Here is a 24,494-nt window from a genome sequence, read left to right as displayed (position 1 = left end):
TTCTGAAGACACATATATTGACTACACGAAATATAAAATAACACCTGTACTGACAATATGAAATATAAAATAAATATATGCCATAGCACTCTGCCCTTGAATTTATAATTCTGGAAAGAAAATGAAAGAATGGTGGGAAAAAAAGGAACAATGTAATATTGCTTTATTTAAGGTAATACTCAGATTGAATGATTCAAGCAGTAAGTGTAACAGCTCCAGGAAGAGATTAATATTACTGGAGTTATCAAATAGTTACAGGAATGATGTTTACTCTAATAAAAAAAAAAAATCACTAGGATATGTTTGTGCGTCTTTTTAAGTTTCTGAACCGGTCTGGTAGGTAGACTAATTTTTCACTCCTGAAATTCACTGTAAATAATAGAAATTCTCAAAAGTCGAGACCATAAAAGCACATCTGTCTTGCCCAGTAAAATAATTTGGTGTTGAAGCAGAAGTTTAAATAGCAAAAAGATGCAGATACAAAGGTAAATAAAATATATTTATCCACAAAGGTCTATGGAATCATTTTAGTAAAAGTAGCTTTTTGGCAAAATGTACACAAACAGTTTAAAAAGCAATCTCTACAAATGTTTTAATTATATCATGACAAATTTAGCCCACAAATCAATAATGTGGCTGCAATTTTAAATAATAAATTATATTAAAAGTCCAGTAACAGACTATACTGATGCTGCTACACTTGGCACACAGTAAACACAGAATTATACCTCACTGGGTCTATAAAGATACTCTGGAAAGACAGAAAGAGTAAAATCTCAAGAAAATTAGAGAAAACACTACTCTGGGTACAACTTGTAAATGAGTATACAACCTGTATGTGACCAGAAGCAGATAAGACTTTTAAATAAAATTTTCACTTGAGTAAGATTAAATGCTAACCCATGCTCAATGACAGGTCATTTCTAACTATTTTTACTAACAAAAAACAGCAGACAACTTCACCATATCTGTGGTTATAAAGCAGCTTCTCCTCTTCCCAAAACATTATCATATAAACTTACCCTTATCCAAAGGTAAGTTACTTTGATCTTCTGTATTGGTTCAAATTAAGAAAATATAAATAACAGATTGGGGGGACAGAACTCCATATTCAAAGATTGCTACTTTATATAAAGAATACATTGATCAGAAAGTACAAAATAGTAGGAACTCATTATAAATTTTCAGGATTTTTGCTTTAAATTCATGCCCTAAAACATAGCTACTTATTATGAGTTACTATACATCATACACTTTTGGTTCACCTGCTATCATGAGGCCAGCTCTGAAAAATGTTTTCCACCCAACAGAAATTCATTAGGGAATACTGAAATTTTTGTTTTATGGTTAGTTCTGTTCCCAAGATCAGCCTGAAATAAATTTTAATCCAGTGGGGGGGAAAAAAATAGATAGAAAAGGGCTGGGGAGGCCTATTATCGAACAATTGAATCTCTGTTTTCAATAGTAACTATGTAATAAATTTTCAGCCAGGCCTTGCATATCTGTACCATCTACACATAATAATTTTTCATCATTTTAATAGAGGATAATATTTACATTAAGTCTAAGTTTTCTTTAAAATGTATTAAACAGGTAACAAAGGACATTTAAATAAGGCCTAATTATACCAGTTTAATTAATAAATTTTTTTTTTAGAACACAAAAATTAGCAAAAGAAATCTAATGCTGTAAAATCTTTGTGCTGCTTAACTTAAAAATATAATAGTTTATTGTTTCAAATAATTTAAAAAATTGAAACTAAAAATGTCTTATCTCTTACTTTAATCTCAGAATAAAGCAAAAAAAATACACTAAATGAAGTATAAGTGTTACCCTTTTGTTTTCAAATCAATTTAAATATGGAAAAGTATTTAAACATGGAAAATAAAATTTTGGTTGGGTTGACAATCAACATTTTAATTTCTAAAAATATGAGAATGTAAGGGATTAACTGATTTCATTTACCCATGCCACAGCAGTCTAACTATTATGAGTTCAACTGGAAATGAAAAGTAGGTTTACATATTTTTAAAGAGCAGGTATATTCTCATCAAAAATAAGTAAAATAACAAAAGCATCGAACAACTTTTTCTTCCAATTCTTCCTAGTATTTTAAATACTTTTCATTCCACTCCAAGATCTCTGGATCTTTTTAAACATAAAAAAAACGATTTTAAAGATGGAGTAAAGTCCACAAACTCGATGTTTAATTTACTCAAGAAAAGATATTTTCAATGCATTAAAATTAAAATATTTAAGCAACATTAGGATAATATATAAAGGCCTCCACTAAAATATATTTTTCTTAGGGAGGACAAAAATGAACAGTGGAAAAATTAAATTTATAAAACCTGTTTCTCATCTAAGTTTTTAGAAAACACATTTATGAAGTTTACATTTTCTGGTTGTAAAATACTTTTTTCAACAAAACTCTTAATTTCAACAATTAAGTTAAAAATCTCAAAATCTACAAAAATAATTTTTTTAAAGAACCCTATCTTACTATATAAATCATGTCTCACCTTACAGTTTTCTTGTCATTCATTTTTTGGACAGCACTTTTCCTCCCTTTTTTCTCAAAGAGAAGTTCCTATAAGTCATTGGTACCTGTCATCCACATCAAGTTCAATCTGAACCTTCAAGTCCTATTCTCACCTATGGAGCAAATGTGAATCCAAAAAAATCAGATGAACAGCAACTGATTCCGAAAGTCAAGTTAAATACCAAAATATATTCTAATATACACCACTATGCTATGTATTCCAACAGAGATGGCTTAGTGTAAAAAAAAAAAAACAAATAAAACAAAACAAAAAACCACGAAAGCATTCAACACTTATTTGAAGTGCTTAAAAGAAAGTTTTAACACCAGTACCAGTATTCAGTTTCTTTCCTGAAGTAGAAATTCTATAATTATTACAATATTAAGGACTAAATTTTAATGAATACAAATCAGAGGAAATGAAGGAACATTAACTCCCATTCAAACCTTCCTTTAAAAAAAATGTTTCCAAGATAGATTTTTAACTTCCCCCATGATTCTCCTTAAAAAAGACGAACACAAAATCTCTCTGCTAATGACTTTATTCATGAATCTATAATGGAACTCAAAATAGCAAAGAACATGAAAAAAATTCAGATTAATATTTATCAACCAAATACATCAGAAAATACATCTATTTTTTAATAACTAACAAAAATGTCTAAAACGCACATGTGAGAATATAAACATTCCCCACTTTGTGGAACTTCGAAGTAATGAAGATCTGCTTAATACAGTTTGCCAGAATAGCTCATTTACACGTCAAATACATATAATTCAAAATAAATCAGACACAACTGATAAAATGACCATCTCATGGTCAATCTTTTGGTAAAGTGCTACTTTCAAAGAAAAAGACTGAAAAGTTTTGAATGCTGAGCCATCATTCTGGAAGTGTTAAAATTTTTCTTTAGGATTCACTCTGTTCATTACATTCATATGTCCCCGAAAGGAGTCCATACACAATATTTTACAATCTAAAAAAAATCTGTTCGCTCACAGATTATGTCCCGGAAGTTAAAGATTTCTACACCATTCCTAAATTAAACTTTTCATGATACAGGTGTGTACTAGACACAGTGATTTTTCATTGTTTTAAACATGATCTTTGGTTTGAAGCTGTCCTGATATCCCTTCCCAGCTGGATGGCTGTGGTCATTAAATATTCAGGAAACAGCACATAGCTTTATTTAAACCACACAAGTAAACTGGGTCAGTGGCCTAAAGGCAAGGAATGGCACATACTGAACATCTGGCAAGAGGAGTTCCCCCGAATCCATAAGTGACACGGTCAGTATTAAAGAACCAGTGCTGCTGAGGAGTGGTTCACTCCTTTCATCAGAGACCTCTCTCAATTTATTAACAGCATTAGCCAATGAAGAAATCAGTTGGGAAAAAATCTAATCTGAAGGAAGGCACATGGGTGCAAATCTTAAAACAGATAAATAAGACCAAGTAAACTGCTTAAGTAAGTATGCATGTGTCCATCCCAACTGTATACACACATCTCGTGTCTGAGGCTGAATATCATCACTGGAGAGACTGCACCATATGGCAAACTCCATGCCTACAGGCATGTATAGGAGATCAGAACTAGCTGGTGGTTTTCCCAAAATAATGAGACTTTCAATGATGCAAAAGTTGGCCCTTCCCCCAAATGAATGGTTTTTAAATAGCAAAGGACTGAAATTAACAATGGAAACCATAAGAAGCCATAAAGTTAAATCTCAGAAAGGACAAGTTCAACGTCATAGCTGAAGGCTGCCGATGATTTCTTCTCTCTCTCCTTGAATAATTAGGTGCAAATGCCTTTTAGCAATGGCAGCATTCAAATCCCACAAAAAATCAAGTAGTGCCCCCTTAAGGAGCACCTCCATTGGCACAAACTGTAAAACCTGCTGGGGTGCGTCAGATTTAAGCAAAGAGCTCAACAATTCATTCACATTCTGCAGATACTGGAAAACAGGATTTGGAAGGTCCTGATAACCAACACACAGCAGGACTGCACAGGTCTTCAGGGGCTCAGAAGAAGTGGGACAAGAAAATGTGATGAATCTGAAACAGCTGTGCAGTATAAAGATCAAACCGGCCATAAATCTTGTAAAACAAGAAAGTACAGGCAAAATCATAACATCCCCTGTATGAAGCTGCTGCAATGATTGTAGAAGGCAGTCCAGAAACAGCTGCTGGTAAGTCGGGTCTCCATCATGAAGCAATGAACAGCTGAAAGTCATGAGTTCAGTTGATTCCAAGAGGTGAACTTCCAGTGGTATATGTGTTTTGATATCATGGAGGGTTGGAAAGCCCACAAGCAGGCACTTCATTTGGTTGCTGGGTTCTACCACCTGCTCATCCTGAAGGCACTTGGTTAGGTTAAACAACTCAGAAAATATCAGTTCTTCAGTAAAAATGTGACAAGAACAATAAAACTGCTGTTTGGGCCAGAACTTGGAATCCAAATTCAAGGCTCCTCCTGATGACTTTTCAATTGCTTCATTAAGAGTCTTTAAAATTTCACCATCGCAGAAAGGAGAACACTTTACCTTTGGCAGTTTCTTTCCCTCTAAAATATGCCACAAGTGACACTCAAGACTGGAAGCTGTCCCTTCTAAGAGAGAATTTTGCCCAGAATGATATACAGTATGTTCTTCTGCCCAACTATTAAAGTATCCTTTGGCCACCTTATCTTTCCATGAAAGGGTTTCCAGCATTTTCCTTTCGTTATAGGTTTTAAAATATCTGTTCCTCTGCCCAAACCATTTTGTATTTGTACTACAACCAATATTAGATTTTTTCACTAGCCAATTACTTCTGGAAAGAGGCTTCAACTGAAACTTTTGCATGAAATACTGAACAGCACAGTCCCTTAAATCTATTCAGCTTTGTTTGTTCCCCTTTTCCCATGCACTGAAACAGACGAATATTCTCAGAAATAGTCTCTAGCTGGTATTTATGAAAGAACATACAACATTCTTCATGCCTTTTAAGAAAGGATTCGGGAATCACATGATGGGGAAAGAGAGCTTTCTGGGTCATTTCTGTCCCGAAATTCAGGACCATCTTGGATAACAAAGGATGGATTGCCTCTCTTCCCTTATAGTGGAGACAAACCACATAGACTTCTGAGTTACCTGCCTTGCTAGTAGCAGGTTTAAAAACATGGACTTGGTCAAAGGAACAGTTTAGCAGGTACATCAGGTTTATGGAACAATGTTCAAACAAAGTAAACATCTTCAGAACAAAAGAGCCACCATTTCCAAGAGTTGTCAGAGCAGTGACAACTTCACAGTAATGCAAAGAAGAAACTAAAGCTTCTTGTTCACCTGGGTTTCCTTGGCAATCAAAACTCCCATCTGCGGTGATCAAGTGAATAGGAGCCATGTTGCTTACAAAGTTCTGAAGTCCAGTCAGGTATTTCAAGGTCATGATATCACCAGTGTTATCTGGACCAAAGTACCAACAACCCAAGGTGTTTGCAATAAGTCGGTCATCCATAATCATCATAAGATTGTCATTTGCTTCATGGTATGGATTCAAAGTGTTAGCTACCCAACTCCAATCACAGGGGAATCGATGGGATTTTAAGTAGTGATTGAGACTCGCTATAAAAGCTCCGGGAGCTTCACAAAGGTGGAGAGAATTCAATTTTCCATTCTGAAAAGCCTCCTGTGGAATAAGCGGAAAACTGCACAAAATTTCATGAAACTTACACCATGCTTGAGTACAAAGTTCAGCATTCACAGATTTTTTCACATGAGAAATTATTTTTCCAGCTTTGTTAGTGAAAGCAGTGTGCTCGTGCCACTCATCCAATTTCTTATCACTCAGTAGGTTTTTTACTTCATTTAGGGAGTTCTTCAAATCAAGCAATGTATTAAATTCCATGTGATCACAAGTGAAAACCTCACTGGGATCTGGTAACTGCCACTCATGATTAAGTGGCTTGCCATAAGAAAAGTTCTTGGCAAAGAGTTCAAAAATGTCAGCAAGAACATCTGGGCTGAATGTCTCAGGACTTGAACCCAGTGGTGGCTTTCTGCACTTACTCATTTTCAAATTAAATTAAAATCTAGAAAAAGAAAACACATAATTAAATGAATCAAATTTATTAGTGAGTGAAATCTCATCCACAGCAAATCAGATCATACCCAGGACAAACTACCTAAAATGGGAAGACTAATGTCAGCACATTCTGTTACACAATGAAGCAATTTGGAATAAAGAAAGAGTAAAGGCTTTTACATCCAACAGACCTGAACTCAAATCCACAGTTAAAAAGTGGGCCTGGGCAAATTACATCTTTGAGCCTGTTTCTTATTTTTAAAAAGTTAGGGTATCATTTTTTTTTTAGGTGAGGATAAACATGTTAGCATATAAAAAGCATATACCAACGAATATTCATCTGTGATGGCGGCCCATATTAACAGAATAATCTGTCTAGCTCCTACCCAAAATTTTCCTCTATCCATGGCTGAGACACCACCCACACGGCCCCAAACACACTGTCAGACTAAGATTCATCCCTCGAACTTTGACCAAGCTTTAACAAGTGACTTTCAGCTTTTTTTAGTTCCTTCAAATCTCACCTCCTTCCAGGAAAAGATTCTACACCTGAACCCATTACTGGTATACATACCAGGCCTCTCTGCCAACATACTTATTTACAACTGCCAGATACATTCTCCATCCAGATCTCACACTTTTGCTAAGACATGCACTTTGGTACGCATGTGATGTAGTACCAAATCACCTTTACAGGCCACCAACTAACACTCATCACCATACTGCTTGTTAACTGTGGTGTACCTGACTGGTTAGCCTCTATTCAGCTCAATGCTGAAACTGAACTGTAGCTCAACCTGGCATGTCTCTAAACTAGATTCCTCTATTATCTGCTCAGACAACTCCATGCCTCCACTATAAAATATTGTATCCTCTTGCCACCAAAATGTAACACACTTTGATAGAGGATCTTTAAATTGAAGAAATATCCTCATTGAATTTACAAATTATAAACAAGTCAATGTACATTCTGTGTTCTAACACCGCCTAAGAAACCAAAAACACTGGAGAAGGAAAGAGATATAAGGGAAAGAAGCATGGCTTAATGGCATAGTGTTGGCCTAAGTTACACATCCCAGAAGACAGAGCTGTAAGTATTACATAGTACTTGTTGGCTCAGTGTTAATTAATAGGCACTTTAAGTTCCTAAGCTCTGCATTTACTTAGTATACTCAATGCATTCTACACCAGTTTCTCAAAAGGAATCTAAAGTAAAACACAAAAAACTGACAACACAACCATCATCCCGCAAAAAGCCAATGTTTCATGATTAAAATGGGAAACAAAAGTGAGTCTGAGCCACGATAAACACAATACCCGAAAGACTATATTTTATTAGCATTTATTTTGTACTGTTCTTGTAGCACACTTTTTTCATCCTCTTATGTTTTGTTTAAATTATTTACAACCCTGTATACTCAACTAACTTGTAAGCTTATTGAAATAACAAGTATCTTCTCAGCCATTTCTGTTCATGACGGTATATTTACAATACGTGTAAAGTATAGTTAATGGTCACACTTGCCCAGCAATAACTTTTTCTTAGATTTTTTTTTTTTTTTTTTTTTTTAGAAGCTATATTCAGACAGACTTCTGAAAGAAAGCAAAAATGAGGCATTGTCACATTCAACAAAATACTAAACAAAAGCAAGCGAAGGTTTATTACAAGTTATTTTGTCTTAATTTCCACTGTGCTTACTGGAAACTACAACCATGTTTAGACGGCAACTATAGTCTATCTTGGAAAAATATCTGATTTTAGTCTAATTTCGCATACTAATTAATGGCTGTAGATAAGCTCTGAAATCTTACATAAGCTAACAGACAACTACCTTCACATGAGAAAAACTAAAGTGATTCAAACACACCTCTGTTCTTCCGGACTACACCTGTGGTACACAATTCAAGGCTATATCTGATATATTTATATACAAATTATAGATATTGACTATATATATGTATATTTTGAATAATGCTCAGGTCTATAATCCCACCTTCGTTTCCTCCTATCAAATTCCCAGAAGCCACCAACCTCCAGCTACCAGCCTCCTGATTGTAGACACTGTCAATTCTCTGCTGGATTACTGCCATAGCCTTCTTACTGGTCTCTTCTATCGTTGCCTGCTTTGGCTCCCCATTTCACTCAAAGTAAATGCCACAGTCCTTACAGTAGCCTACAAGGACCTTGAAGATTTCTGCCCTCCAGCCCCAACCTAATTGTCACTAACCTAATTGTCTATTATTCTCCTTATTCATTCTGCTCCAGCCACACAAGTTTTATTCCTGTTCACTTACCACCAGATACAGCGCAACTTGCAAGTCTCGATCAATTCCTCTTCCTGGAACCCTCTTCCTCCAGACTGCCTGCATAGCTAACTCCCTCATCTCTTTCGAATATTTACTCAGGTGTAATTCTTCTATGAAATCTACCCTGACACCCTAGTTGCATCTTGCACTACCACCACCATAAAGGTATGGGTCTAGCTGTACTTTTCTTTTTCCATGACTTTCTTTTCCTTCTACTATATTTTGCTTATTATGTTTATTTTTTGTCTTCCCCAAACTGGAATCTAAGCTCCACAAGGCAAGGATCTTTGCTTTGTTGACTCATTTATATCACCCCAAGGTTACAACAGTGCTTGGTACACAGTAAACACACAGTATTTATTGAACAAATGAATGTATATGATACTTAGCACAAAGGGCACTCCTCTGATTAGGTTCTGAATAGGAGTCATAATAATTCACTTCAACTTCACTCCAGCACTTCAATGCACGACCAAAAATAAAAAACAACAACAAAACGCGTGGTTCACAGAATAGAAGGGAAAAAGTTTCCGTATGTTCCCCTGCCCCTTTCATTAAGCACTCCATAGAGCTTTGTGGCATCATAATTCTGCCTGGAGGGTCAGCATTACCATTCTTGTTTTGCAGATTAGAGTGGAAAAGTCCTGTAGCTCCCTGCTCGAAGCCACAAAGGAAATACCTGCAAAATTCGTGGGCCTGACACAAAACCCACAAGATCTCATCAACAGTGCTCTCTCCAATTAACGCTTACAAAGGAGTTTTAGAAGTGTTTCTGGCAACTCCTCCTCCCAGCAACGGTGAAAATAATTAGCTAGAGTGTATCCAGCGCTTTAATTTGGGCCAGGGGCACCCACGATCACCTTTCACCTGATGGAAGTGAGTCCCAAGCTCCTTTCGAGCGGCCCGAGCCCTCCTAACCTGGAGGAACGTCCGTCCCAGCCCCTGCTTCACCCTCTGGAAAGTCGCAGGAGGACCCGGCCTCAGAACCCGGGTCTGATTACCTTTGCTCACGCCCACCTCGGCCCCCCCCGGGTCTAGAGAGGCAGCGCTTCACGCTCTCTCCTCACTCGAGGGAACCATCCTCCACTTCCGCTCCCGGGCCGGGCCGCTTCCCGGAACGGTCGCTCCTAAAGTGTGCGGCGCCTCCAGCCTCCCTGCCTCTGCAGAGGTAGGTGGCGCTCCGAGAGGCCGAGAATGAGGCCCTGGCCCGCCCCCGCCACACCAGAAGCGGGAACCCACCTCCAGGTTGCGCCGCCGCCGAACGTCGGCAGACAGTGGCCCGAGGGCCCTGAAAGACACATTGCGCACGCGCCTCGAGGCCGGGCTGGCGTCACGCGTCAACGTTACGCACGCCGGCGACTCTCGCCGCCCGAAGCCCTCGCTACCTAGGTTTCGTTTCTCTGCCAGGTACTGAAGCTGGGAAGCGCCAAGATCCGCGCCCACGGCTTCCATGGCAACGGAGCGTGCTCGCGGAGGCGGGGCGTCTTTTGTCCCCGCCCCCTCCGTGAGTAGGGGAGGGGCAACCCTTCCAGAGCACGCTGGCTCCGCCCACCTGGCCTTTGGGCAGTGAAGGCTTTTCAAGGCTGTTAGGCAGAAGGTGATTTGTCATGCAAGTTAAAACCGGCGTTGGACGGTATGAGCTTAAAAGCCAAACAAGGGAAACTGCAAGAGAACACTCTGTTATTATAACATACATATGCTTATAAACTAGTAAGGAAAAGACAATCTCAAAGGAAATTGGGCGAAAAGTTGAACAGGCCATTCAAAACAAGTAAAAAAGCCAATAAGGATATACAAAAAATTTTAAGCTATTTAAAAAAAAAAACGTTGGAAATGAAAACAATAAATTTCCTTTTCACCTAATTTAGCAAAGATTAAAAAGATCGATAATGGCCACTCTTGGCGAGAATATGATGAAACACGTTTCTAGACTGTGGGTGGGCATAAAAACTGGCATAATCCTTACAGAAGGCAAACTTTAAAATGGTCTTGCAACCTGAGCTGGGGGATTCCCGCGCTTCGCACTTTATCCTTCGGAAACAAACAGGCACTCTCTTTGAACAAAATGTTCATTTCAGCACCTTAACAACAGCAGTAACAAAAACTGGAAACTCTAAATGTCTGCTTTTAGGGAAATAATTGAATTCTTCATGATACGTCCATATAATGGGATACTATTCAGCTAATAATGGGTTATGTGTGTCAACAGTGTTGCATAAAAATAGGAAAACAGAACTGTGTGTAGAGTTTGAACCATTTATATAAATTATATATATATGTATATAAAATACATTATTTTACAAGTCCTCCAGAATGTGCATCAATTGAGGGAAAACAATTGTCTTTTCAAAAAAATGGTGCTAGGTCATTTGGATATTCATATGGAAAAAAAAATTTATTTGGACTTTTACCTCCATCATAAAAATATATTTCATTTGGGTTACCAATCTATATTTTAAAAGTCAAGCAACACTTTCAGCAGAAAACATCTTCGTGACCTTGAATTAGGCAAAAAGTTTCCAACAAAGCAGAAAAAGCACTAAACATAAAGGGAAAATATATAAATTGAACCATATTAAATTAAGAATGTTTATTCACCAGAAGACACCATTGAGAGTGAAAAGACAACATAAGAGTGAGAGAAGATATTTACAATACATACATATGACAAAGGCCTTGTATCCAAAATATATAACTCCTACAAAAAAAATTTTTTCCTAGTGGAAAAAATGGGCCAAAAAAAAAAAAAAGTCCCAGAACAAACACTTCTAAAAGATGATATTCAAAAGTCCAATAAACACATGAAAAGATGCCCAACTTCATTAGTCTTTGGGGAAATGTAAACTAACCCTGTAATGAGTTACAATTATACATTATACTGGCAAAAACAAAAAAGGAAAAATATAAGTTTTGGAGAGCATGAGGAGCAACCCATGGAAAGCTGTTTGGACAGAAAAGATCTCCCAAGAACTTCCAAATTGACAGGTTAGTTGCCCCCCCCCCTTTTTTTAAATTTTCTAATTATATGCAGTCATATGCTGAAATCCTACAGGCACTATTCAACTACTTTTGCCAAACAGCTATTAAATGTTCCAGAAAGCTCCCTTAATCTCCTTCCCAGTCAATCTCCCACTCCCAAGAAGCAACCGCTGCTCTGTTTCATACGGTCATAGTTTAGTTTTGCCTGTTTTAGAATTTTATATGAATTCAGTCATTACAGTTTGTTTCTTTGCAGCCCATTTCCACCCAGTAAGCTTTTTTTTTTTTTTTTTTTTTTTTTTGGTAGGGAAGAAAAATAGTCTCTCCCTTCTACCCTTCTAAATTCTCAGCTGGGGCTCTGTAACAGAAGATAGATTAACAAGAGGAAAGCATGTAAATTTACTAACATGTTTAATGGGCCATGGGAGCCTCCCCCAAGGAAATGAAGATCTGGAGAAACTGTTAAATCTGAGTATTTAGGCGGCACCTGGGTGGCTCAGAGGGTTGGGTCTCTGCCTTCAGCTCAGGTCATGGTTCTGGGATCCTGGGATCGAGCCCCACATCAGGCTCTTTGCTCAGCAGGGAACCTGCTTCCCCCTCTTTCTGCCTGCCTCTCTACCTACTTGTGATCTCTCTCTCTCTCTCTCTCTGTCAAATAAATAAATAAAATCCTTTAAAAAAAATCTGAGTATTTTTGTACTAAGTTTAATGAGGAGTAGAAAGTTGTGGGAAAGTGTGACAAATGGGTATGAGCTAAGAGTAGTACAGTCGGGGGCACCTGGGTGGCTCAGTGGGTTAAAGCCTCTGCCTTCGGCTCAGGTCATGATCCCAGGGTCCTGGGATCGAGGCCCGCATGGGGCTCTCTGCTCAGCTGGGAGCCTGCTTCCTCCTCTCTCTCTGCCTGCTTCTCTGCCTACTTGTGATCTCTGTCTGTTAAATAAATAAATAAAAATCTTAAAAAAAAAAAAAAAAAAAAAAAAAAAAAAAAGAGTAGTACAGTCGGGGAAATTTAGCAAGGCCTGTTCATCCAGAGTCCTCTTGAAGTTCTTCCCTCTTCAGATAAGGATGTTCCTTTCCTCCAGTTATAGGGAATGCCTGTCTCACATCAGGATCTTATGACTTGCTTCAGGGCAAAGTCAGAGGGTCCTTCCTGAACCTACCTTTTCTCAAATTCCTTTAACTTAAAATATTTCATATGCCAGTCACCATATTTTGGGGCAGCACGTCCTGACCCCTGTCAATATTCACCCTGTCAAGATTCAATATTCATGTTGTTTTACATATTTGACGTTCATTCCTTTTTTACTGCTAATTAGTATGTCATTGTATGGATAGACCATAATTTAGTTATCTATTCTTTTGTTGATGGACATCTGAGTTCTGTTTCCAGTTTGAGGCTAACATGAATAAACCTGCTATGAACATTCTAGCACAAGACATTTCTGTAAGCATATGTTTTCTTTACTTTTGGGTAAGTAGAGCTATGTGTAACTTTGAAGAAACCTCCAAACAGTTTTCTCAAAGTGTTTGAACTATTTTACATTCCTACTCACCATACCTAATAATTCTGGCCCTTGTAGACACCACCCAGCCACAGTCGACCCTACCTTGTTCTTGGACGTTGCCAGGAACAGTGAGCCTTTGGGGTGCATCTCCTTTGAGCTGTTTGCAGACAAAGCTCCAAAGACGGCAGAACACTTGCATTCTCTGAGAACTGAGGAGAAAGGATTTGGTTATAAAATTACCTGCTTTGACAGTATTATTCCAGGATTTACAGGCCGGGGGGGGGGGGGGGTGACTTCATACGCCATAATGGCCCTGGCAGCAAATCCATCTAGGGGGAAAAATTTGATGAGAATTTCATCCTGGAGCATATGGGCCCTGGCATCTTGTCCTTGGCAAATGCCGGACCCCACACAAATGGTTCCCAGTTTTCCATCTGCACTGCCAAAACTGAATGATTGGATGGCACGTTTGATGTGGTCTCTGGCAAGGTGAGAGAGGGCAGGAATATTGTAGCAGCCACAGAACACCTTGGATCCAGGAAGGGCAAGACCACCAAGAAGATCACCATTGCTGATGTGGACAAGTCTAATAAATTTGACTTGTATCATATCTCAAGCACCAGATTCTTCCTCCCGTAGCTTAGGAGAGGACCCCCTCACCCCCATCTGCTGAAAATATCCTATGATCTTTGTGTTCCCTGGAGCAGTTCCATGGTTCCATATTTTCCTTATCCCCCTCCAAGTCAACTTAGATTACAGAGTTAAGTTTATGATTATGAAATAAAAACTAAACAACAAAGAATTCTAGTTCCTTCATATCCTCACCAACTTTTGGTGTCATGAATCTTTCGTTTTAGCTATGGGTGGGAGTTGGTTGCTTTTTACCTCTGATTCTTGATCAATATTAACTTAAAATGAAAAGCTGTGGATATTGTTCTTTTAGGGGATTAGATGCTAGATGAGGGCTATATGATCTCTTAAATACAATTACTATGTTCCCTAAGCTTTATAAATATTATCAGGAGTATTTCAAACAACAAAGCATATACTAAGCCAGTCTTTACTAAAATAATCACAACATTAACTAACAGTTTTTGAGTACATAATATGAGCTTAGCACTGAAAACAGCCTTTTTAAATTCATTTAATCCTCTCAACAACTCCATGAAGTAGATACACCTATTGTCCCACTTTTATAAACAAGGATTGAAGTGATTAAGCAATTTGCCAAAGGTCATGGAGTCAGTAAGAAGCACAGTCAGGGTTTAGACCTAGCTCTGCCTCATTCTAAGACCAATCTGTTCTGCAGAGAATTCCTAGAAATTGCCTCTAGTAATTTAAAAACAACTTTATAATCCACATTCATGGTGAGAAATGCTTATATGAGGCCAGAAGTTTTATTTAAAATGATATTTCAGGGATGCCTGGGTGGCTCAGTTGGTTGAGCAGCTGCCTTCGGCTCAGGTCATGATCCCAGCGTCCTGGGATCGAGTCCCACATCGGGCTCCTTGCTCGGCGGGGAGCCTGCTTCTCCCTCTGCCTCTGCCTGCCATTCTGTCTGCCTGTGCTTGCTCTCTCCCCCTCTCTCTCTGATAAAATAAATAAAATCTTTAAATAAATAAATAAATAATAAAATAAAATGATATTTCATTTCTTTTATCCTAAGAGCAGGAGGGTTTACAAAATTGGGGGAAAAGATGAAATGTTAGGAATAAATAAAACTGGTATCTGAACCAGGTGGCGGGTATTAGAGAGGGCACAGATTGCATGGAGCACTGGGTGTGGTGCAAAAACAATGAATACTGTTACGCTGAAAAGAAAAAAAAAAAACTGGTATCTGAAACTTTAAAAAGTTCAAGGAAAATAACCAAGCCCTGCACTGACGTATTTGGAAATTTGGATAAAAATGCATTCATGTGAATGCATTTGGTACCAACTTTTATCTTATTTTATTTTATTTTTTAAGGTTTTATTTATTTATTTGACAGAGAGAAATCACAAGTAGATGGAGAGGCAGGCAGAGAGAGAGGAAGGGAAGCAGGCTCCCTGCTGAGCAGAGAGCCCGATGCGGGACTCGATCCCAGGACCCTGAGATCATGACCTGAGCCGAAGGCAGCGGCTTAACCCACTGAGCCACCCAGGCACCCCTGGTACCAACTTTTAAATATGTACTTTAACATCCATAAGTGTCTGGGTGGAAGCTAGCTACTGTTAGTTACTCTTTTCCAACTCCTGAATATTCTTTATACTCAACTGGCATGACAATGAGAAAATAATTAGCATACAAGAATTAAAGCAACCAGCTCTCCAGTCCCTGCTCTGATTATACTTCTGTGTCAAAGAAAACAGAGACAAAACTGCACTGTGGCCCTTTATCACAAGTCAACTTGCTGAGTCTCTAACTACATCTCCAGACCAGTTCTGTGGGGCAACAATGTATAAATCATGGTTCCAAAATCCCAGAGGGAGTTATCTGGGATGTCTGAAATGTTCTATAGCTAGACAGGGGGTTTAAGTTACAAAGTATATGTATCTGTCGAAATTCATCAAATGGCGTAATTAAGATTTGAGCATTTCACTAAACACAAATGTTACCTTGGAAATAAAGAGAGAGCCATAAACAAATATTCAAATATTGAACTCTAGTTACCCATATGCTGAAGAATTTAGAGAGAAGTGTACTGACCTCTGCACCTTACTTCAAAACGCACCACACATAAGATGGACAGATAAACGGACGGAAGAGTGGATAAGTGGTGAAGTAAGTGTCATGTGATGTCCACAATTTTTAGAATCTAGATGGTGGATTCTATGACTGTGCACTCATTTGTTCAACATTCCTCTGTTGAAATTTTTTCATGATAAAATAGTGGGGGAAATATACAGATTCACATCATAAAAAGCAGGAATAGCATCGCTTCCTATTAAAAAAAATACATACATACAATGAGTATCTAGCATTTCCTATTAACACAGGAATCAGAACCACTAAATGAGTGTGAAGGGAACAGCACTGGATTTGGTGCCAACCAGACCTGTGTTCTTATGGCTCAGTCATTTGAACCATTTATTTGATTTGGTGAACCCCATTCAGGCTTGGTTTTGACCATTACACAATCTTAAATTGTTCCCATTCTTGGTCACACAGTGGGCCACTTACTCTCTTCTCGACACATGGAATGGGCCATTATTTAAAGGCAGCAAGCCAAGGAAGGGAACATGGATATGGAAATTCCAGAAGCCAGCAAAGTTTTTAAACTTGCTAATAATTATTCCAGTTTCCCTCATGATGATCTTCACTAGATCTTTAAATAGCATTTTGACCAAAATTCTTACACAGCGTTAAAATACACTGTTAAAAAGAGAAAATACAGCAAAAATTATAACCAATTTGTTTATTCAACTATTAGGTAGAGCATCTGAATGGTAGTATTTGTGGGAAAGTGCTTGAAAACAGCAGCCAAAATCTCTTCTTTCTTACTGTTTAGGAACTAAACAAAAAATATTTAAACAAAAGCAATTACTTTTTAGGCATAAATACAAAAAATTATAAACAGCGGGTTATGAAAGCAGTTTTCATCTTGTCTGGGCGCTATAACACATAAATTAAACCTCATTCTGCACTTTAATAAATATTCAGAACTAAGATACAGTAGGAAATGTCTTTCTTAAAACTTATTTTTTTGCAATTCATTAATTTCCTTACCTAGTTAAAGTTAATAGATCGAGGGCATCTGGGTGGCTCAGCCGCTAAGTGTCTGCCTTCAGGTCAGGTCAGGATCCCAGGGTCCTGGCATCGAGCCCCGCATTGGGATCCCTGCTCTGCAGGAAGTCTGCTTCTCTCTCTCCCACTCCCGCTGCTTGTGTTCCCTCTCTCGCTGTTTGCTGTGTCTCTCTGTCAAATAAATAAATAAAATCTTAAAAAAAAAAAAAGTTGATAGATTGAGTCACTAAATGGGGGAAAGCCAAATGTGTTTTTATGTTGTGAATATCAGTTTCAGGTTATGAATATCATGATATTTTAAATGAACTTTAGAATAAGATTCATAATATAATCACTAATACTACATTGACCTAAAATACTTATTTACTTAAAATCACATCTTTTTTCTCTTCCATGTAAAAAGCGCCAAAATGACTTTTTCAAAAATTCTTAAGGGTTTAAGAAGCAACATATATTATTGTGAGATGGGCACAGTTTGAAAAAAAAAAAAAAAGTTGGGAAATAGTGGCATATGGAATAGAACAGAAGACATGGCCCACCCTTGAAGCATTAAATCGTTTAACTGCAGACACAAGATTTTTAAAAATAAATAACATTACACAACTAAGTACTCCCTGGTATGGTACAGAGTATTTCAGGAGTCTAAGGAAGGCAAACTAGTAGGAAGAAGATGGGGAAAAGAGACTTCACTTTTTGTCTTAAAAGGCTGCTGTTATTTGGGGAGAGGGAGTACCAGCCTAGCTCAGGAAAAATACGTGGGTGAATCAATGGACAAGAAAGGTAATTGCAGAAAAGGGATGGAAAGGTTAAGAAGACTGAAAAGCTATAGAGATAGTATCTCAGTTCAGGCTGTGATCAGAAAATACCATAGACTGGGGGACTTAAAGAATAGGAATGTATTTCTTAGGATGCCTGGGTGCCTCAATCAGTTAAAGCATCTGCCTGCAGCTCTGGTCATGATCAAGGAGTCCTAGGATCAAGTCCTGCATCAGGCTCCCTGCTTTACAGGGATTCTGTCTTCTTCTGCCTGCCCTCTTTGTGTGTGTACTTTTTCTCTCTGACAAATAAATAAATAAATAAAATCTTTACAGAAAAAGAAAAGAAACATATTTCTCACAGCCCTGGAGGCTGGGAAGTCTGAGATTAACGCGCTGGCAGATTGGGTTCCTGGTCAGGAGTCTGTTCCTGGCTTGCAGATGGCCACTCTCTCACTGTGTCCTCTCATGGCAGAGAGAGAGCAAGCTCTCTGGTCTCTTCTTATAAGGACACTCATCCTATCATGGGGACCTCCCCCTCATGAGCTCATTTAAACCTAATGACCTCCCAATCTGGCTGAGTCTCCAAATACCATCACACCGGGGGCCAGGACTTCAAGTGCTCCATGGAATCCGTGCCCTCTATAATACCACCACCTAGTACCCCGAAATCCCACCCCCCACCCCTTCAAAACCCTCAGATTGTTTTTCAGAGTCCATAGTCTCTCATGATTCACCTCCCCTTCCACTATGGAGTATTATGCCTCCATCAGAAAGGATGAATACCCCACTTTTGTAACAACATGGACAGGACTGGAAGAGATTATGCTGAGTGAAATAAGTCAAGCAGAGAGAGTCAATTATCATATGGTTTCACTTATATGTGGAGCATAACAAATAGCATGGAGGACAAGGGGTGTTAGAGAGGAGAAGGGAGTTATGGCTTCTCTTTTTGAATGGCTAAGGATGGTGCTGACTTGTGAGTGCCTGGGTTAAACCCTCCATCTGTTAGCTACATGACCTTGGGCAAAGCAGACCTCCAAGGGTCACACTGAGGATTACCTGACAAATAAAAAATGCTGAGCCCGGCTTCTTGCTCTCAGCCAGCATCTGAGAGATGTGGGCTGCTCCTGAAAAGTGTCTGTTCTTTTCTGGAAGATGGGGTGCTAAATTCAGACCCTCCTTACAAGGTTCTCCCATTGCTGTTTTTTCTTATATTCAAAACCCTTAACAGAGCGAGAGAGGAAAAGAGGCAGGGAGACACAGGAGAAGAAAGGGAAGCAAGAGAAGACAATTGAGACCAAATTATGTCATATCGGTCACTGAGAAGCTTTCAAATGTTTCTGCTTCTGTTTTCAACAATTCGGGCAGGTTTCAAAGAGCAGAAAGAAGACTCTCTATAAAATGAATGAACAGGGTCACCTGGGGGGGCTCGGTGGGTTAAAGCCTCTGCTTTCGGCTCAGGTCATGATCTCAGGGTCCTGGGATCGAGTCCCACATCGGGCTCTCTGCTCAGCAGGGAGCCTGCTTCTCCCCTCTCTCTCTGCCTGCTTCTCTGCCTACTTGTGATTTCTGTCTGTCAAATGAATAAATAAAATCTTTAAAAAAAAATGAATGAACACATGAATCAATGTAGATGCATTTTGAAAACATAATGCGGAGTGATAAAGGCAAGTCACAGAACAGTCTTGCGTTGCCTGCCATTTACATAATGTTTGAAAACACATGAGACAATTCTGTTTGATGTTTATCCATGCAAACATAGTAAAAATAAAAAAAAAATGATAAAGACACACTCACTTCCAGAGAGTGGTAACCTCTGGGAAGGCAGAGGAGATAGCAGTGAGATACAGAAGGGCATCAACTGTATCTGGAGTCTCTTTGTTCTTTTTACTAAGCTCTGAAGCTCTAGCAAAATATTGGCACTTTTAAAATGCAGGTAGCAGATGCATGGGTGTTACATTATTCTCTTGTCTGAATCTTTGAAATATTTCTTAAAAATTTTAAACCAAGAAAAGAAGACTGTCGGCCTCATTTCTAAATCCATTCAAACTCCCATGCACTTTAGAAATCCATCTGTCCAGCCAAATCACATTGTATGCACGACTTTCAGGAATGAGAGTGTGCTTCTCAGCTTCCATTAGAGAAAATTATGATGAACCCATGAAAAATGGGTTTTGTTTTGTGTTCGGCCTACATCGCCAAAAGATTTGAAATATATTTCAAATTCTGATATCTGGGTTGAGCCACACATATTATCATATTCCTAGATTTTAATTTCTTTCACACCGCATTACGTGTTGGGGGTGTTTTGTGATTAACAAATTGCTTGTGTGTACCTTAAGATGCCCCTACTGAGCTCCTGTCAGGGATAAACTCCGACTGATGAACGGCAGCTGGCCAGAGCACTCTGCTGAGACAGTTGAGAAACCACATCTGGGCTCCACAGGAAAGGCCATGGTCAGGAGGGAGCTGCGTCAAGAGCAGGTGAAGGAATGGTTCCCTGTGTGTCCCAAGAATATTCTTGACAATTTTCCTGACTCTCCTTCATTTCTAGCTCCCATCACTTACCCCTTCTAAGTTGGTGCTTCTAGAATCCCCCTCCCTGACTTTCCTTTATCTTTTTTAAAAGATTTATGTACTTATTAGAGAGAGAGAGAGAGAGAGAGAGAGAGAGAAAGAGCAGCAGTGAGGGGCAGAAGGAGAGGGAGAGAAATCCTCAAGCAGACTCCTCGCTCAGCATAGAGCCCCGTGCGGGGTTTGATTCCAAGACCCTGACATCATAACCTAAGCGAAAACCAAGAGCCAGCGCTCAACCCACTGACCTACCCAGGCACCGCATATATTTACTCACACTATATAATCCCTGGCTGGTTTCATTCTCATCCTTAGCAACCCTAGAGGCGGATGAGCCAGCCCCTCCTCTTCTGTTTTTCTCTGAAGCCTTCCCAGTCCCATCTGGGCCAGGTGAGACACCTCCCCGTCATCCCCATGGCACTCACATAGCATTTATGTCTAGGTCTTCCAACGATTTGTTTACCCATCTGTCTCTGCTGTGGGCTTTGAAAGGACAAGGCTGGATCTTATTGATCTCTGCACTGCCAGCTTCTGGCACATAATAAGCAATCAATAAGTGTTTGTTAAATGAAAGAATGATTTAATGAATGGTGTCCTTATTCTGCAGAAAAGGAAAGAGACACAGAGTTGGGATTTTTCTCAAGGTTATATTTCCTCTGAAACCTTCCCATCTTTCCTCTAGAACAGAGACCGACGAATATTTTCTGTAAAAGGACCAGAGGGTCAATATTTTCAGTGTGTGGTCCAGAAGGTCTCTGTCACAACCACTCCACTCTGGAATGGTAGCTGAAAAGCAGAGACATGGCTTTATTGCAATAAAATTCTATTTCAGAAAAAGGCAGTGGAACTGGATGTGGCCCAAGGGCCAAAGCTTGTGACCCTGCTGTAGAAGATGGTCAACAGCACTCTCACATGTCTAGTTCCTTCGTTGAACATCCTCTCCGCCTCAACCCAAATTCTATTGTCCCGATTCCAATGTTTCCAGAGTGCCTTTTGGAGTTAGATCAACATCCCCTCGTATCTCCAAGCCGAGGAATTGAGGTAGGCTCCCTAGAGAACTAGCTGCAAAGCTGAGACCAGAAGAGACAAAAGGACTTTGTTGACAATGACCTTTAAGAGACCTAGAGGAGGGACACCTGGGTGGCTCAGTCGGTTAACTGTCTCACTCCTGATTTTGGCTCAGGTTATGATCCCAGGGTCATGATCTCAGGGTCATGAGAGTGAGCCCTGTGTTGGGCTCTGCACTGAACCTGGAGCCTGCTTAAGATTTTCTCTCTGGCTCAAGCCTTTGGTTTGGGCCATGATCCCAGGGTCCTGGGATTGAGCCCCACATCAGGCTCCCTGCTTGGTGGGAGGCCTGCTTCTCCCTTTCCCTCTGCTTGTGTTCCCTCCCTCGCTGTGTCTCTCTCTTTCAAATAAATAAATAAAATCTTAAAAAAAAAAAAAAAGATTCTCTCTCCCCCTCCCCTCTGTCCCTCCCCCTGCTGCAAAATAAAATAAAATTTTAAAAAGATACCTAGAAGAATTCAAGCCCAACTTATCCACATCCTGCTTGAGCATCCTTTTTTTTTTAAAGATTTTATTTATTTATTTGACAAAGAGATCACAAGTAGGCAGAGAGGCAGGCAGAGAGAGAGAGAGAGGAGGAAGCAGGCTCCCCGCTGAGTGGAGATCCTGACGCGGGACTCGATCCCAGGACCCTGAGATCATGACCCGAGCCGAAGGCAGTGGCTTAACCCACTGAGCCACCCAGGTGCCCCTTAAGCATCCATTTTGAACACTGAACATTTTAACAGGGAAAGAGGTCCATTTCTCGGGTGCAGTGGACAAAGGAGAAAGGGGAACAATTAACTCTCTTCTATTCTGACTCTCTTACATTCTTCCTACTCCCTTTTCTATGTTTCTAAGCAACTAGCCTCTTTTTCTTTCCCAAAGATTATTTTTAAATTCTTCCACTTTCCTCATAATTCTTACCTTATCGTTTGCTCATTCCTTGTCAGGAAATGACCTCATCTCCTCCTTCACAAAGGAAATAGAAGTCATCAAAAGAGAACTCCAGTATTCTGCAACCCACCACTAATTTATGTGCATCTATACCCATTTTATTATCCTTCCTCTCATAATGGAACAGGTGTCTAAGACTAATCATTTCTGTTCTGTGTCTCAGATCCTTCTATCCTTCTCAGGGAAACTGATTCCACCAACGCGTGCTCTCTATCTTGGTCTCGGTCTCTCTCTCTCTCTCTCTCTTTCTCTCTCTCTTGTCCTCCTGTATTTATCATTATCCCTTCTGTATCTCCCCAAACTGCCTCCCAAAGGCACAGGGGAGTTTCTCCTCACCATGAGAAACTTTCCAACAACATTTAGACATGCATGTCTCCACCATCGTGAAAATAAGTTTCTGAAACCTGTGTCTTCCTCCAGCTATTGCCCTATCACTCTTCTACCTCTTTTTCAGCCAGAGTTCTTAAGAGAGTTGTGTCCTCATGATTTTCACTTCATCATCTCCCATTAAGTTTCAACTCATGAAAACTTTGCTTCTCCTTCATTATACCCCTGAAAGTCTTTTATTAAAAGACCTCAAATAACCTCCTTCATTGCTACCTCCAACCTAGAATTTTTTGCCCTTATCATTTTTTCCTTTTTTTTTAATTAATTTCTGTTCAGCGTAACAGAATTCATTGTTTATGCACCACACCCAGTGCTCCATGCCATCCGTGCCCTCCATAATACCCACCACCTGGCTCCCCCAACCTCCCACCCCCCGCCCCTTCAAAACCTTCAGATTGTTTTTCAGAGTCCATAGTCTCTCATGGTTCACCTCCCCTTCCAATTTCCCTCAACTCCCTTCTCCTCTCCATCTCCCTATGTCCTCCATGTTATTTGTTATGCTCCACAAGTAAGTGAAACCATATGATAATTGACTCTCTCTGCTTGACTTATTTCACTCAGCATAATCTCTTCCAGTCCAGTCCATGTGGATACAAAAGTTGGGTATTCATCCTTTCTGATGGAGGCATAATACTCCATAGTGTATATGGACCACATCTTCCTTATCCATTCGTCCGTTGAAGGGCATCTTGGTTCTTTCCATAGTTTGGCGACCGTGGCCATTGCTGCTATAAACATTGGGGGTACAGATGGCCCTTCTTTTCACTACATCTGTATCTTTGGGGTAAATACCCAGTAGAGTAATTGCAGGGTCATAGGGAAGCTCTATTTTTAATTTCTTAAGGAATCTCCACACTGTTCTCCAAAGTGGCTGCACCAACTTGCATTCCCACCAACAGTGTAAGAGGGTTCTCTTTTTTGCCCTGATCTTTACTAAATTCCTAGCACTATGTAACCTTGTGATTTTCCTTCTTAAAACAGTAATCCAAGGTTATCTCAGCTAATTTCCAGACAATCTTAAATATGTTGATGATTCCCAGAGTTACATCTCCAACCCAGAGCCCACTACTGAGGCTAGAGCCAGCCAGTCTATTGCCTAATAGAATTAGAAATCATCCCTCTTCTTTATTCACAACATCGAATCCCATTTTAAAACAATCATCTTGACCCATCATCCTAGCCACCTACTGCCTCTCTTCTTTGCCCTCTTTGCAGCAAAAGTTTCTGAAATGTCTTTAAAACCCCCTTTAATCAGGCTCTCCACTATACAACTCCACTGAAATGGATCTTATCATGTCACCCATGAATGAACATGAAAAATCCTATTTTACTTTGATCTTCTAATAAGCAGCATTTGACACAGCTGGTCACCTACTTCTCACTGATACCCATCTATCTCTTGGCTTTCCAGAGACCTCTCTCTTCTGGTTGACCTCCTCTCTCACTGACCTTCTCTCTCCATCTTTGCTCGTTTCTCCTTTATCCCTGACTCTTAACATTGGGGGAAGCCAAGTCTTATTCCTTGGCCTTCTTCTCTACATCCATTCCTTGGGTGATCTCACCCAGTCAAAGCCTCAAATGTCCTCTCTATATCTGTGATTCTCAAATGCGTATCTTCCTCCCAGACCTCTTTTTCAACCTCTAGTCTCTTA

At 39.5% G+C, this 24,494-nt stretch overlaps 2 protein-coding genes and 1 pseudogene across 2 annotated transcripts in view; 1 reads left to right on the top strand and 2 right to left on the bottom strand.

The window, feature by feature from the left end:
* HYDIN (HYDIN axonemal central pair apparatus protein) overlaps positions 1-10,226 on the bottom strand; it is a 386,960-nt gene extending 376,734 nt beyond the window's left edge. Inside the window, exon 1 of the mRNA XM_045076288.1 lies at positions 10,151-10,226. The gene's annotated coding sequence lies outside the window, so the exon portion shown is untranslated. The remainder of the gene's footprint in view (positions 1-10,150) is intronic.
* On the bottom strand, positions 3,067-10,277 carry CMTR2 (cap methyltransferase 2). The gene is given in 3 exon segments (XM_004782143.3): positions 3,067-5,415; positions 5,417-6,611; positions 10,151-10,277. Coding segments are annotated over 2 exon segments (2,301 nt in total). The 5' UTR covers positions 6,593-6,611; positions 10,151-10,277; the 3' UTR covers positions 3,067-4,290.
* Positions 10,278-10,518: 241 nt separating this feature from the next.
* LOC101674620 lies at positions 10,519-14,034 on the top strand (annotated as a pseudogene).
* Positions 14,035-24,494: the final 10,460 nt, after the last annotated feature.

The sequence above is a fragment of the Mustela putorius genome, unplaced genomic scaffold (genome assembly GCF_011764305.1).
Source record: "Mustela putorius furo isolate JIRA1106 unplaced genomic scaffold, ASM1176430v1.1 tig00000174_pilon_pilon_pilon, whole genome shotgun sequence".
NCBI lineage: Eukaryota > Metazoa > Chordata > Mammalia > Carnivora > Mustelidae > Mustela > Mustela putorius.
This window is presented reverse-complemented; position numbering and strand designations above follow the sequence as displayed.